The sequence below is a fragment of the Chiloscyllium plagiosum genome, chromosome 40 (assembly GCF_004010195.1).
Source record: "Chiloscyllium plagiosum isolate BGI_BamShark_2017 chromosome 40, ASM401019v2, whole genome shotgun sequence".
Taxonomy (NCBI): Eukaryota; Metazoa; Chordata; class Chondrichthyes; order Orectolobiformes; family Hemiscylliidae; genus Chiloscyllium; species Chiloscyllium plagiosum.
Genome location: NC_057749.1, coordinates 24,337,086 through 24,351,909, shown reverse-complemented (window position 1 = coordinate 24,351,909; position 14,824 = coordinate 24,337,086). Strand labels below are relative to the sequence as shown.

At 46.7% G+C, this 14,824-nt stretch overlaps 1 protein-coding gene across 1 annotated transcript in view; it reads left to right on the top strand.

The window, feature by feature from the left end:
- The window catches only part of LOC122542625 (40S ribosomal protein S27-like), a 37,159-nt gene that overhangs the window by 5,405 nt on the left and 16,930 nt on the right, over positions 1-14,824 (top strand). Inside the window, exon 2 of the mRNA XM_043680604.1 lies at positions 2,312-2,420. Within this exon, the coding sequence (XP_043536539.1) occupies positions 2,312-2,420 (109 nt within the window). The remainder of the gene's footprint in view (positions 1-2,311; positions 2,421-14,824) is intronic.

Below are 14,824 nucleotides of genomic sequence, written 5' to 3'. Positions count from 1 at the left end.
TGTGTACCAGTGTGTGTCTGTGGATATGTGTGTGTGTGTATCAGTGTGTGTCTGTGTATATGTAGGGGTGTGTGAATATGTGTGTGTGAGTGTATCAGTGATTGTCTGTGTATATAGAGATGCACTTTGAATGGGTGCCATTGTTGGGTGAAGTTGGGTAGTCACTTGCTGAGTGCAAAGCCAAACTCTGGCTGTGTGAGTGTGGAGCCACTGTTTGGAAACCATGCCCATTACTTCAATGATTCTATTTATATCAAAGGTGCAGCTGTCATGTGAGTGTGGTGACGTCTCCTTTGCAGTTAGAGCATAAACAGGGGTTCGGAATCTGGGTATGAACTGATAGTGGAGCAAAGTGAAACACAGAGGGGAAAAGTCACACTTTGGAGTCAGTTCACACTCAATTCAAGATTGGTCCGCGTGCAAAACCTTACTCAGACCTGAGGTGCTTTGAGTGTGAGCTCACTCTCTGACTTTCTTAACCTGTTTTATTTATATGCGGCTGGGACTGACTAAGTATCTAACTAAGTATCACAACTGAGAAATATTGGCAAGTGGCCCAGGGTTGTAGCATGTAAGGCAAACAAACAGTGAATAACCCTTTACCTTACACAAAGCAGTAATTAAAATCAGTATGTGATGTGGAATCAATATACTGGTATCATGAATAGGTGGGTGCCTTGTGCCTATTTGCCAGGGATTGGAGCACGGACACTGGGTTTATTAGCCAATAAATGTCACTTTTGGGCAGTGAGAGCTGATGTCTTTCAGTTGTTGAGGTTTTTGAAGAGTTTCTACAAATAATTGTAAAAAGTTTGTCCGTGTTGTGTAACCACAAGGCTGATAATCCTATGAGGCTCATTAAACTTGGCATCACAGTTTGTGCCAAAGCTCAACATGTTTCCCAGCTCTAGAGCTGGAGAGTTAGACATCTCCCGTGATGGCTTACTGAGCCTCAGTCCTTCAGGTGCCATGCAGGACAATGGGTAGCACAGGTTCATTGCAGTATCTGTCACTCCAACTCGGGTGGTGCCCTGCTCTTCAAAGTCCTTCTCAAACGCACTTTGCCAGGTCTTCTTCTTCCACGTGGTAGTGCCCGCTCTGCAGTTGTCTCTGGTGGGACATATAGTCAGGAGGTGAACTTATATGCCTTTGTCCAACTCAGCTGTCTGTCCATCACAATATTCTGAAGATGCCTCTGATCAGTCCTGTGTTCAAAGTGAGAGGGGAAGAGTTTAAGGGAGATATGCGTGAGAAGTTACGCAGAGGGTGGTGGGTGCCCGGACTGCAGAGGTGGTAGAGTCGTTTAAAATGTATCCATTCCTGAAGAAGGGCTTATGCCCGAAATGTCGATTCTCCTGCTCCTCGGATGCTGCCTGGCCTGCTGTGTTTTTCCAGCACCACATTTTTCAACACTGGTCTCCAACATCTGCAGTCCTCACTTTCTCCCAGGTACATGAATGGGCAGGGAGCAGAGGGATATGGATCTTTACAAAATAGGCGACAGGTTTAGATGGAGCATGTGGATCAGCGCAGGCTTGGAGGACCGAAGGGCCCGTTCCTGTGCTGTCATGTTCTTTGTTCTTTATGTCGCATTTTTTCATTGAGGGATGATATCTCACCAAGTGTCACCCGTGATCATATGTAGGCATTGCTGGTGGAAGATGTCCACGTGGTGACACAAAATGGAGAGTCAAGTCAGTGGGATTGGGTTGAGGGTGGAATGGCAGCAGAGTAGTCTGCTTTTCCTTTGTTATTTGTGTAAGCAATTTTTTTGGGGGGGGTGAGATTGAGAGAAAGTTGGAGACTGACGAACTGTCAATCACAAGACCATCTAAACACAGGGAGTTAAGTGTAAGTGTGTGCTGGCATTCTAGTTCAAACAGGAGCAGGGGGACTCCTCAGCTCCCGGTCAATATTTGTCTTCAACTGACTTCACAAAAGCTGAGGAGCACATCGGTATCCATGGGATCTGGCTGTGTGTAAATAGCCCATCTGTTTCCTACCTAATACCAGCAGCTGCATCTCAAAAGGGCTGTCTGTAAAATGTTCTGGGACATCCTCAAGGTTCTGAAATGTTTTTGTCTCAAGAATATCATATTCTCAGTGAAAAATTCAGGCATGATTGAGTTCCCATAAAATAGTCCTTGCATTTATTGGAAAATAATATATATTGGAATATGTTACCAGTTCAACCTCCTCCTGCATCTTTCCACCCAATCTCTGTTGCTGTGACTGTTTCCCCCCCGCTCCCCATTCATCGTGCTATGTCATTGAGATTAACCTGACTGTTCCTACCTCTCACAAATTGCAGTTGGCGAAGGATTTGTTAAACCCGTCTCCAGAAGCAGAGCGGAGGCGGCACAAGAAAAAACGTTTGGTTCAAAGCCCAAACTCCTACTTCATGGACGTCAAGTGCCCAGGTAAGCTCGGGGTGTCACTCTATGACCAGTATTGGGGGGGGGGTTGGGGAGGGTTTGTAAATTGAATTGAATTTATTGTCAGGTGTCTCGAGGCACAGTGAAAAGCTTTGTCTTGTGAGCAATACAGGCAGCTAACATGGTTAAGTAGCATAGATAGTAGATAATAGGTAAACAGCAGTAAACAACAAAACATAGGGACAGCCAAATGTTAAGAGTTTTTGAGTCCATTCCGTATTAAAACAACAGTAGGGTAGAAGTGTGTGTGTGTGTATGTGTGTGTGTGTGTCAGGGTGGGATGGATCTTCCTTCCTTGCATTTCTGTCTCCTGATTCCAATTCTGAATGAGCTGGTGTTTTCTGAATGTAATCTGCTGGTCGTCTTTTCTGGTATACCGAGGCACAGTGAAAAGCTTTGTCTTGTGAGCAATACAGGCAGCTAACATGGTTAAGTAACATAGATAGTAGATAATAGGTAAACAGCAGGAAACAACAAAACACAGGGACAGGCAAATGTTAAGAGTTTTTGAGTCCATTCCGTATTGTAACAACAGTAGGGTAGAAATGTATGTGTGTGTGTGTGTGTGTGTGTGTCAGGGTGGGATGGATCTTCCTTCCTTGCATTTCTGTCTCCTCATTCCAATTCTGAATGAGCTGGTGTTTTCTGAATGTAATCTGCTGGCTTGGATGGTCGTCTCTTCTGGTGATAAGCCACAACTAATCAGCTATCACCTGAACATGTGTGTGAAATCTCACCTCTGGGTTTGCAGCACCAGCAACCATCACAAAGCCACCAAAGCCATTGGCAGAAAGAAGAACTGGTTGACACTGAGGGATGTTTCCTTTTTAATTCATTCATGGCACTTGGCCATGACTAACGTTTATACCCCATCCCTAATAGTTTGAGTCAACTACATTGTTGTGGGTTTGGAGTCACTTTCCAGTGCCTGCCGTTCTCACTTCCTCCTACATGTAGGCCAGACCAGGTAAGGATGGCAGATTTCCTTCGAAAGGATATTCTATCACCTTATTGGGATTGTATTATAGACCCCCTAATAGTCAGTGGGGAATTGAGAAACAAATTTGTAAGGAGATTTCAGTTATCTATAAGAATAATAGGGTGGTTATGATGAAGGATTTTAATTTTCGAAACATAGACTGGGACTGCCATAGTGTTAAGAGTTTTTGAGTCCATTCCGTATTGTAACAACGGAATTTGTTAAGTGTGTACAAGAACATTTTCTGATTCGGTATGTGGATGTACCTACTAGAGAAGGCAAAACTTGACCTACTCTTGGGAAATAAGGCAGGGCAGGTGACTGAGGTGTCAGTGGGGGAGCACTTTGGGGCCAGTGACCATAATTCTATTAGTTTTAAAATAGTGTTGGAAAAGGATAGACCGGATCTAAAAGTTGAAGTTCTAAATTGGAGAAAGGCCAATTTTGATGATATTAGGCAACATTTTTCAAAAGCTGATCGGGGGCAGATATTCGCAGGTAAGGGGACAGCTGGAAAATGGGAAGCCTTCAGAAATGAGATAATGAGAGTGCAGAGACAGTATATTCCTGTTAGGGTGAAAGGAAAGGCTGGTAGGCGTGGGGAAAGTTGGATGACTAGAGAAATTAAGGTTTTGGTTAAGAAAATGAAGGAAGCATATGTCAGATATTGACAGGAGAGATCGAATGAATCCTTAGAAGAGTATAAGGGCAGTAGGAGTATACTTAAGAAGGAAATCAAGAGGGCAAAAAGGGGACATGAGATAGCTTTGGCAAATAGAATTAAGGAGAATCCAAACAGTTTTTACAAATACATTAAGGACAAAAGGGTAACTAGGGAGAGAATAGGGCCCCTCAAAGATCAGCAAGGCAGCCTATTTGTGTAGCTGCAGGAGATGGGCGAGATACTAAATGAGTATTTTGTATACTGTTTACTGTGGAAAAGGATAAGAAAGATATAGAATGTAGGGAAATAGACGGTGACATCTTGAAAAATGTCCACATTACAGAGGAGGAAGTGCTGGATGTCCCAAAATGCATAAAGGTAGACAAATCCCCAGGACCCGACCAGGTGTACCCAAGAACCCTACGGGAAGCCAGGGAAGTGATTTCTGGGCCCCTCTATCTTATTTTTCAGTTCCCCTCAAATAATGTCCCTGGATGTATTCCCAGGAATATCCTCCCTAAGTAAAGCAGTAATGCTATCTCACATCAAGCAGAAAATTGGGGAGATACTAAATGAATATTTTGCATCTCTATTTACTGTGGAAAAGGATATGGAAGATATAGACTGTAGGGAAATAAATGGTGACATCTTGCAAAATATCCAGATTACAGAGGAGGAAGTGCTGGATGTCTTGAAATGGGTAAAGGTGGATAAATCCCCAGGACCTGATCAGGTGTTCCCTAGAACTCTGAGGGAAGCCAGAGAAGTGATTGCTGGGCCTCTTGCTGAGATATTTGTATCATTGATAGTCACAGGTGAAGTGCTGGAAGATTGGAGGCTGGCAAACGTGGTGCCACTGTTTAAGAAGGATGGTAAGGACAAGCCAGGAAACTATAGACCAATGAGCCTGATCTTGTTGGTGGGAAAGCGCAGCAGGTCAGGCAGCATCAAAGGAGAAGGAGAATCGACGTTTCGGACATAAGCCCTTCTTCAGGAATGAGGAGGGTGTGCCAAGCAGGTTGAGATAAAAGGTAGGGAGGAGGGACTTGGGGGAGGGGCGTTGGGAATGCGATAGGTGGAAGGAGGTTAAGGTGAGGGTGATAGGCCGGAGAGGTTTACAAAATTATGAGCAAAGTCTTTTCCCTGGGGTGGGGGAGTCCAGAACTAGAGGGCATAGGTTTAGGGTGAGAGGGGAAAGCTATAAAAGAGACCTAAGGGGCAACTTTTTCACCCAGAGGGTGGTACAGGTATGGAATGAGTTGCCAGAGGTTGTGGTGGAGGCTGGTACAATTGCAACATTTAAAAGGCATTTCAATGGGTATATGAATAGGGAGGGTTTCGAGGGATATGGGCTGGGTGCTGACAGGTGGGACTAGATTGGGTTGGGATATCTGGTTGGCATGGAAGGGTTGGACCTAATGGTCTGTTTCCATTCTGTACATCTCTATGACTCTAAAAATGCCACTCCCCTTCCTCTCTTGCCCCCCTTTCTATCCTTCCTAAATTCTCTATTGCTTTATTAATAACTATTTTATGTTAATGCCACCTAGTTATGTTCTTCTCAACAAGTGGAACAATTCCATGTTTGTTCTAATCACAACCTCTTATAACCTTAACGATTTCTATCGGTCACATATTCATCTTTATCCACAAAGAAAGCGCCTACATGTCCACTGTTTGCTTATGGGAATAACCTCACATTTTTGGTAGTATCATGCAAATTCTTTTTGCCTTGGTGCCTTTGAATTCTTTTTAAAATATGACAACTAGATCTGTATGTAATTCTCCAGATGTGATCTCGTCAATATGTGATTCACATTGACGAGGGTGTCTGCAGGGTTGGAGGGTTTGAGCTATAGGGAGAGGCTGGATAGGCCGGGGCTGTTTTCCCTGGAGTGTTGGAGGCTGAGGGATGACTTTATAGAGGTGTATAAACTCATGAGGGGCATGGATTGAGTAAGTGGGCAAGGTCTTTTGCCTGGGGTCGGGAGGTCTAAAACTAGAGGGCATAGATTTAAGGTGAGAAGGGAAAGATTTAAGACAGATCTAAGATGCAATGTTTTCATGCAGAGGGTGGTGTGTGTATGGAATGAGCTGCCAGAGGAAGTAGTGGAGGCTGGCACAATGACAACATTTAAAAGGCATCTGGATGGGTATATGAGTAGGAACAGCTTGGAGAGATATGGGCCAAAAGGGGCTAGATGAATTTAGGATATCTGGTTGGCATAGACAAGTTGGACCAAAGGGTCTGTTTCCATGCTGTACATCTCTAGTGAACCAGATGGTTTCCAACATTCAACAATGGTTTCATGGTCATCATTAGACTCTTAATTCCAGATATTTATTGAATACAAATTCCACCATCTGCCATGGTGGGATTTGAACCCAGGTTCTCCAGAACATTAGCTGGGTCTCTGCATTAATAGTCTAGTGATAATACCACTAGGCTGTCACCTATCAACAGCACCAGGATAGTTGGGGATCTAACATATTCAGGTACCTTTTTCAATTAAAGTGGTGAGTGATGTAACCAAAGTTGTTAAGCTTTGGCCATAATTTGTCTGGTGGAAATATTATGATTGGCTGATATTTATAGGGGTTAAGAAGGTGCAACTCTGTAGCTATGTGTTTTGATCAGTCCACCTCCATTGAACTGACTGTCAGATCCTTGTTCAAAGTGAAGTCATGTGACAACTGAAACAAGCCATTGAGCCTTCTTCCCTCCAGAAACCTGTCCCACCATCTCATTAGATCGTGGCTAATCTGTGTGTGATGGTATCTCAGATTGAGAATGACAACAGCCTGCAGGTCGAATCACTGAACCTGGGAAGGCTGTTGTGCTGCGTCAGTTCTGGATAGACAGGGGTGTCTCTCTCTCGCGCTCTCTCTGACCATCAGATTGAATCGAAAGGGTTAATAAGCAACTAGTTTGGTTGCGCTGTGATGTACATTCTGTGGCCATCATGTCCTGAGGTGGGCTTTGAACGCAGAGCTTCAGCCCCAGAGGTGTGGACACTACCCACTGTGTCCACAAAACCTGAGGAGGGCAATCCATATCTCAAGCAGGTTACCATCTTTACTCCATATCCCTTTAACTTCTTAACCTTCCTTCTTTATTTTTCTATTTTTATTCTAAGAAGACTGCAGTGCTGAACTTTCTAACTTATTAATTTTTGCACATCTGCAACTAAGAATTTGTACCGAAGTACTTTTGACCCTAAGGTGGTGCCATATGTGGCAATATTACTGTACTCAAGTAATCTTGAGGCAAAGTCACCATACTCCCAAAGATCCCACACTCTTATTAGAGAGAGGCCACTGGTTGTGGGTTTGACCTGAGGGTCATAAGGTGGAGGCAAGGTTCAGAAGGCAGGACCTTAATGGTAATCAGCTGTGTGGGAATTGTCAGAGTCCCAAACCAGCCATCCGGTCAACTGAGCTAATCAGCTCCATATCCTTTAATATCCTTACTGAACAAGTAACTGTTGCTAAGTCTTGAATCTCCTACCGCACATCCCAATACTAACACCCCAAGCCTTTAAGGGGAGAGAGTTTCAGATTTCCAATCCCCTTGGTGTGATCAGCTGTCGTTCCCCCCCTCCTCCGATTTCGATCTGGAACAGAGATGCTGTAATTTTAAGATTGTGGCTGTTTGTTCTTGATTTCCTCCCTCAGAGGTAACAGTTTCCCTGTGTCCGCCCCATCAGATTAAACACTTGGATCCGATCACTTCTCAGCCTCGTAAATTCCAAAGACGTTAAACCAGGTTAACACGATTGTCCTCCTAAATCAGCCCTGGTGATTAGGAACCAGCCAGGGATAGTATGTACCGTGTGGACTTTCACCCCGGATTGAGATAAAGAGGCACATAAATAGCTCAAATGTGTTGTGTGGATTTGTGGATATTAGTTAGCTAGGTACTGGTATTGAGGGTGCAGTTTTCACACAACAACAACTGATTATTTTAAATGATTGGGGGGTCAGATGCATTTCGGTTGAGCGTCTGGTCACAGGGACCTGTAACTAAATGGAAACAGAGTCTGGATAAAAGAGATATAGCACGTGGATTTGGGTGAAGTCTGTCTGGGAACCAAAGCGGTGGTCGTCAAGGTACAACCCTATGAAACTGTCCCTGAGGATTCCACCCCGCTGGGCAATAACAAAACCTATGAAATAATAACAATCTAGCCACTAGAAACAAGCAGGTACTCCCAATAACCTCCTGTGTCCCTAGGGAGGGAAAAGCTCCTTTGTCCTACAGGTCAACGTTCACTCGGGAATTATTATCCGTCACGTTCTCCCCGTGTCAGTGTGGGTTTCCTCTGGGTACTCTGGTTTCCTCTAAAGATGTACAGATTAGGGCGAATTGGCCGTGCTAAACTGCCATGGGAGTTTCCAGGGATGTCAGGCTAGGTGGATTAGCCATGGGGAATGCAGGGTTACAGGGAATGGGGAAGTGCAATCTGGGTAGGATGCTCTTTGGAGGGTCAGTGTGGATCTGATGGGCCGAATGGCCGTCCTCCACACTGTAGGGATTCTATGATACTATCAAATGGCAATGCAGGCATAAGGGGCTGAGTGGCCTGCTTCTCCTAATTTGATTGTTCACATCAGTACATCCTTAGCCGTCCAGTCTTGGAGTGGGACCCAAACCCTGAGGTTTTGTCTCGGAGGTGGGGACACTATCCTCTCCATTACAAGGTTTCTTTCATTATTGATCATTAATACGATGGGAAGTGTTTACCTCACACCAACAGATGTCAATTTTATCACATCTAGTCAATGTATGAAGTTCTGTAGGATTTTTTTATGGCCTTTTCTTTGTATTGGCACACAATGTTTTTGATGGCCTGACAGGAAACAGATTGGTTTAATAACATGAAGAATTATTCAAAACATTAGTCGCCCTTCAGCAGGAACCTGGATTGGAAAGTCAGCTAAGTATGTTAGAACAATAGAAATTAGGAGAGAGTGAGGACTGCAGATGCTGGAAATCAGAATCGTGATCAAAGTGCAGCAGGTCAGGCAGCATCCGAGGAGCAAGAGAATCGACGTTTCGGGCATAAGCCCTTCATCAGGAATCCCAAACAATAGAAATTGCTGAAGAAACTCTGCAGGTCTGGCAGCATCTGTGGAGAGAAAGCAGAATCAGCGTTTTGGGTTCCAGTGAGCCTTCTTCAGAACTGAGTGGGTGTGGGTAGCACTGTGCGATATTCAGTACCAATCCAATCTTTGGAAGCTCACGTGCAGTTCCAGCATTCTTTCACTTGAGATTCTTAGTCAAGATCTCCATAGCAACCAAATAACTGAAGAGAGCTTAACTTCCTTATTATGGACGCACAGGCAGCAGTCCAAGATGGCTGACACTGGGCCACTCTTCGCTTGCTGTCTACAGCAGATCTTGTTCTCACATTTCTTAAAACCGTTCTGCACTTTTACACCTAAATTCTAAGTCTGGAAAAATCACTAATAACATTTTCTCTCAAACCTCAGATCTAATGTTGATCTTGCTTTGTGAACCTCCTGTCTCGCTTTAACTTTTTTGCCTCACTCTGTCCAATCACCCTTTGATCTGCATAATCTTGCTCGCTATGATCTGCTTGTACTGTTCACAAAACAAAGCTTTTCACTGTAATTGGGTAAATGCGACTATGATAAATCACATTAAATTAAGGGCAGGATTCACCTCTTTTTCCTTTTCTCTTTCCCTCCAAATGGATTCACAGGGATGGCATAGTGGCTCAGTGGTTAGCACTGCAGCCTAGGGACCCGAGTTTGATTCCAGCCTCAGGCGACTGTCTGTGTGGAGTTTGCACATTCTCTGCGTGGTTTTCCTCTGGGTGCTCTGGTTTCCTCCGAAGATGTGCAGGTCAGGTGAATTGGCTGTGCTAAATTGTCCATAGTATTAGGTGCATTAATCAGAGGGAAATGAGTCTGGGTGGGTTGCTCTTTGGAGGGTCAGTGTGGACTTGTTGGGCCGAAGGGCCTGTTTCCACACTGTAGGGAATCTCATCTTAAGAACAGAATTCTGGACGAATTCAGAGCTCTGGACTTTAGCTGATTCATTTCTGAAATGGACGCTAGATTTATAAAGTATCGGATACCCTTTATTGTTAATGAGAGAATTTAGATTCAACCCAATTCACCCAGCCACTAGTCTGTGGCACACAGCATGTGACTCCGAACTGCCCTCGGAAATGACCCGAGCAAACAGCTCAGTTCAAAGGGCTTTGCCAGCAATGCCCACGACCCGAGGAATTAAAGACAAGAATGGCTTTCACAACCGCAGGACACCCCAAATCACTTTACAGTTAATGAAGTGTTAGCGTCGTTCCAAATTCAGGACATGCAGCAAGCAGGCCTGTGAACAGCGAGCTCCCACAGACAGCAAACTGGCAATGTCTGGATCATCCGTTTCCAGCGATTGGGGGAGGGATTGGCCAGGACAAAAAGCTTGCTGTTCTTCCACAGAGTGCAATAGAATCCATACGTCCACACGAGAGGGTTGATAGGGCCTCAGTATTCAGAAACACAGCAGCAATCCTGCAGGCCCCAGCATTTTACACATCAGCCTCTGAACCCACAACCTTTTGAATTCAGTGCAAGACTGCACTAGTGCGAATTGCTAGGAGATGGCAGCAGTCTCTGTGCCTCTTTAGCAGTGTCTGCCCTCTTTAGCAGAGTCAGTCCCTTTAACAGCGTCTGTATCCTTTAGCAGTGTCTATCCCCTTTAGCAGTGTCTGTCCCCTTTAGCAGTGTCTGTCCCCATTAGCAGTGTCTATCTCCTTTAGCAGTGTCTGACCCCTTTAGCAGTGTCTATCTCCTTTAGCAGTGACCGTCCCCTTTAGCAGTGTCTGTCCCCATTAGCAGTGTCTATCTCCTTTAGCAGTGTCTGACCCCTTTAGCAGTGTCTATCCTCTTTAGCAGTGTCTGTCCCCTTTAGCAGTGTCTGTCCCCATTAGCAGTGTCTATCTCCTTTAGCAGTGTCTGACCCCTTTAGCAGTGTCTGTCCCCATTAGCAGTGTCTATCTCCTTTAGCAGTGACCGTCCCCTTTAGCGGTGTATGTCCCCCTTTAGCAGTCTCTGCCCCTGTTAGCACTGTCTGTCCCCTTTAGCAGTGTCTGTCGCCTTTAGGAGCGTCTTTCCCCTTTAGCAGTGTCTGTCCCCCTTTAGCACTGTCTGTCCCCTTTAGCACTGTCTGTCTCCTTTAGCAGTGGTCTGTCTCCCTTTAACAGTGTTCGTCCCCTTTAGTAATGTCTGTCCCCTTTAGCAGCATCTTTCACCTTTAGCCGTGTATGTCCCCCTTTAGCACTGTCTGTCCCCTTTATCAGTGTCCATCCCCTTTAGCAGTGTCTGTCCCCTTTAACAGCATCTGTCCCCTTTAGCAGTGACTGTCCCCTTTAGCAGTGTCTGTATCCTTTAGCAGTGTCGATCCCCTTTAGTAGTGTCTGTTCCCTTTAGCAGTGTCTGTCTCCTTTAGCAGTGTCTGTATCCTTTAGCAGTGTCAATCCCTTTTAGCAGTGTCTATCCCCTTTAGCAATGTCTGTCCCCTTTAGCAGTGTCCATCCCCTTTAGCAGTGTCTGTCCCCTTTAACAGCGTCTGTCCCCTTTAGCAGTGTCTGTGTCCTTTAGCTGTGTCAATCCCCTTTAGCAGTGTCTATCCCATTTTGCGATATCTGTCTTCTTTAGCTGTGTCTTTCCCCTTTAGCCGTGTCTGTCCATTTTAACAGCGTCTTTCCCCTTTAGCACTGTCTGTCCCCTTTAGCACTGTCTGTCCCCTTTAGTAGTATCTATCCCCTTTAGCAGTGTCTATCCTCTTTAGCAGTGTATGTCCCTCTGTCCCCTTTAGCACTGTCTGTCCCCTTTAGCAGCATCTTTCCCCTTTAGCAGTGTCTGTTCTCTTTAGCAGCTTGTGTCCCCTTTGGCAGCGTCTATCTCCTTTAGCAGTGTTTGTCCCCTTTAGCAGTGTCTGTCTCCTTTAGCAGTGTTCGTCCCCTTTAGCAGTGTCTGTCCCTTTAGCAGTGTCTGTCCCCTTTAGCAGCGTCTGTTCCCTTTAGCAGTGTCAGTCCCTTTAGCAGCGTCTGTTGCTTTAGCAGCATCTATCCACTTTAGCAGCAACTTTCCCCTTTAGCTGTCTGTCCCCTTTAGCAGCTTGTGTCCCCAATAGCAGCATCTATCTCCTTTAGCAGTGTCTGTCTCCTTTAGCAGTGTTCGTCCCCTTTAGCAGTGTCTGTCTCCTTTAGCAGTGTTCGTCCCCTTTAGCAGTGTCTGTCCCTTTAGCAGCGTCTGTGCCTTTAGCAGCGTCTGTCCCCTTGAGCAGCATCTTTCCCCTTTAGCAGCGTCTGTCCCTTTAGCAGCGTCTGTCCCTTTAGCAGCGTCTGTTCCCTTTAGCAGCGTCTGTTCCCTTTAGCAGTGTCTTTCCCCTTTAGCAGTCTCTGTCCCCATTAGCTGTGTCTTTCACCTTTAGCAGCATCTGTCTCCTTTAGAAGCGTCTTTCCCCTTTAGCAGTGTCTGTCCCCTTTAGCAGCGCCTGTCTCCTTTAGCTGTGTGTTTCCCCTTTAGCAGCATCTGTCTCCTTTAGAAGCGTCTTTCCCCTTTAGCAGTGTCTGTCCCCTTTAGCAGTTTCTGTCCCCTTTAGCTGTGTCTTTCCCCTTTAGCAGCATGTCTCCTTTTGCAGCGTCTTTCCCCTTTAGCAGTCTCTGTCCCCTTTAGCAGTCTCTGTCCCCTTTAGCAGTCTCTGTCCCCTTTAGCTGTGTCTTTCCCCTTTAGCTGTGTCTTTCCCCTTTAGCAGCATCTGTCTCCTTTAGCAGTGTCTTTCCCCCTTAGCAGAGTCCGTCCCCCTTAGCAGAGTCCGTCCCCCTTAGCAGAGTCCGTCCCCCTTAGCAGAGTCCGTCCCCCTTAGCAGTGTCTTTCCCCTTTGGCAGTGTCTATCCCCATTAGCAGTCTCTGTGCCCCTGTAGCAGTCTCCGTGCCACTGTAGCAGTCCCTGTGCCCCTATAGCAGTCCCTGTGCCCCTATAGCAGTCTCTGTGCCCCTATAGCAGTCTCTGTGCCCCTATAGCAGTCCCTGTGCCCCTATAGCAGTCTCTGTGCCTCTAAAGCAGTCTCTGTGCCACTGTAGCAGTCTCCGAGCCCCTGTAGCAGTCTCTGTGCCACTGTAGCAGTCTCTGTGCCCCTATAGCAGTCTCTGTGCCCCTATAGCAGTCTCTGTGCCCTATAGCAGTTCTCTGTGCCCCTATAGCAGTCCCTGTGCCCCTATAGCAGTCTCTGTGCCCCTATAGCAGTCCCTGTGCCCCTATAGCAGTCTCTGTGCCCCTATAGCAGTCCCTGTGCCCCTATAGCAGTCTCTGTGCCCCTATAGCAGTCCCTGTGCCCCTATAGCAGTCTCTGTGCCCCTATAGCAGTCCCTGTGCCCCTATAGCAGTCTCTGCTCTGTGCCCCTGTAGCAGTCTCTGTGCCCCTCTAGCAGTCTCTGTGCCGCTGTAGCAGTCTCTGTGCTCCTGTCGCAGTCTCTGTGCCGCTGTAGCAGTCTCTGTGCCGCTGTAGCAGTCTCTGTGCCCCTGTAGCAGTCTCTGTGCCCCTGTAGCAGTCTCCATGTCCCTACAGCAGTCTCTGTGTCCCTACAGCAGTCTCTGTGCCCCTGTAGCAGTCTCTGTGCCCTTGTAGCAGTCTCTGTGCCCCTATAGCAGTCTGTGTGCCCCTGTAGAAGTCTCTGTGCTGCTATAGCAGTCTCTGTGCTCCTATAGCAGTCTCCGTGTCCCTACAGCAGTCTCTGTGCCCCTGTAGCAGTCTCTGTGCACCTGTAGCAGTCTCTGTGCCCCTATAGCAGTCTCCGTGCCCCTATAGCAGTTCTGTGCCCCTATAGCAGTCTGTGTGCCCCTGTAGTAGTCTCTGTGCCCCTATAGCAGTCTCTGTGCTCCTGTAGTAGTCTTTGTGCCCCTGTAGTAGTCTCTGTGCCCCTATAGCAGTCTCTGTGGCCCTGTAGCAGTCTCCGTGCCCCTATAGCAGTCTCTGTGCTCCTGCAGCATCTCTGTGCCCCTATAGAAGTCTCTGTGCTCCTGTCGCAGTCTCTATGCCCCTGTAACTGTCTCTGTGCCACTGTAGCAGTCTCCGAGCCCCTGTAGCAGTCTCTGTGCCACTGTAGCAGTTTCTGTGCCCCTATAGCAGTCTCTGTGCCCCTGTAGCAGTCTCTGTGTTCCTGTAGCAGTCTCCATGCCCCAGTATCAGTCTCTGTGCCCCTGTAGCAGTCTCTGTGTTCCTGTAGCAGTCTCCATGCCCCAGTATCAGTCTCTGTGCCACTGTAGCAGTCTCTGTGCCCCTGTAGCAGTCTCTGTGTTCCTGTAGCAGTCTCCATGACCCAGTATCAGTCTCTGTGCCACTGTAGCAGTCTCTGTGCCCCTGTAGCAGTCTCTGTGCCGCTGTAGCAGTCTCTGTGCTCCTGCAGCATCTCAGTGCCCCTATAGAAGTCTCTGTGCTCCTGTCGCAGTCTCTATGCCCCTGTAACTGTCTCTGTGCCCCTGTAACTGTCTCAGTACCACTGTAGCAGTCTCTGTGCCCCTATAGCATTCTGTGTGTCCCTGTAGCAGTCTTTGTGCCCCTGTAGCAGTCTTTGTGCCCTTATAGCAGTCTCTGTGCCCTTATAGCAGTCTCTGTGGCCCTGTAGCAGTCTCTGTTCTCCTGTAGCAGTCTCTGTGCCGCTGTAGCAGTGTCTGTGCCCCTTTGCAGTCTTCTGTGCCGCTGTAGCAGT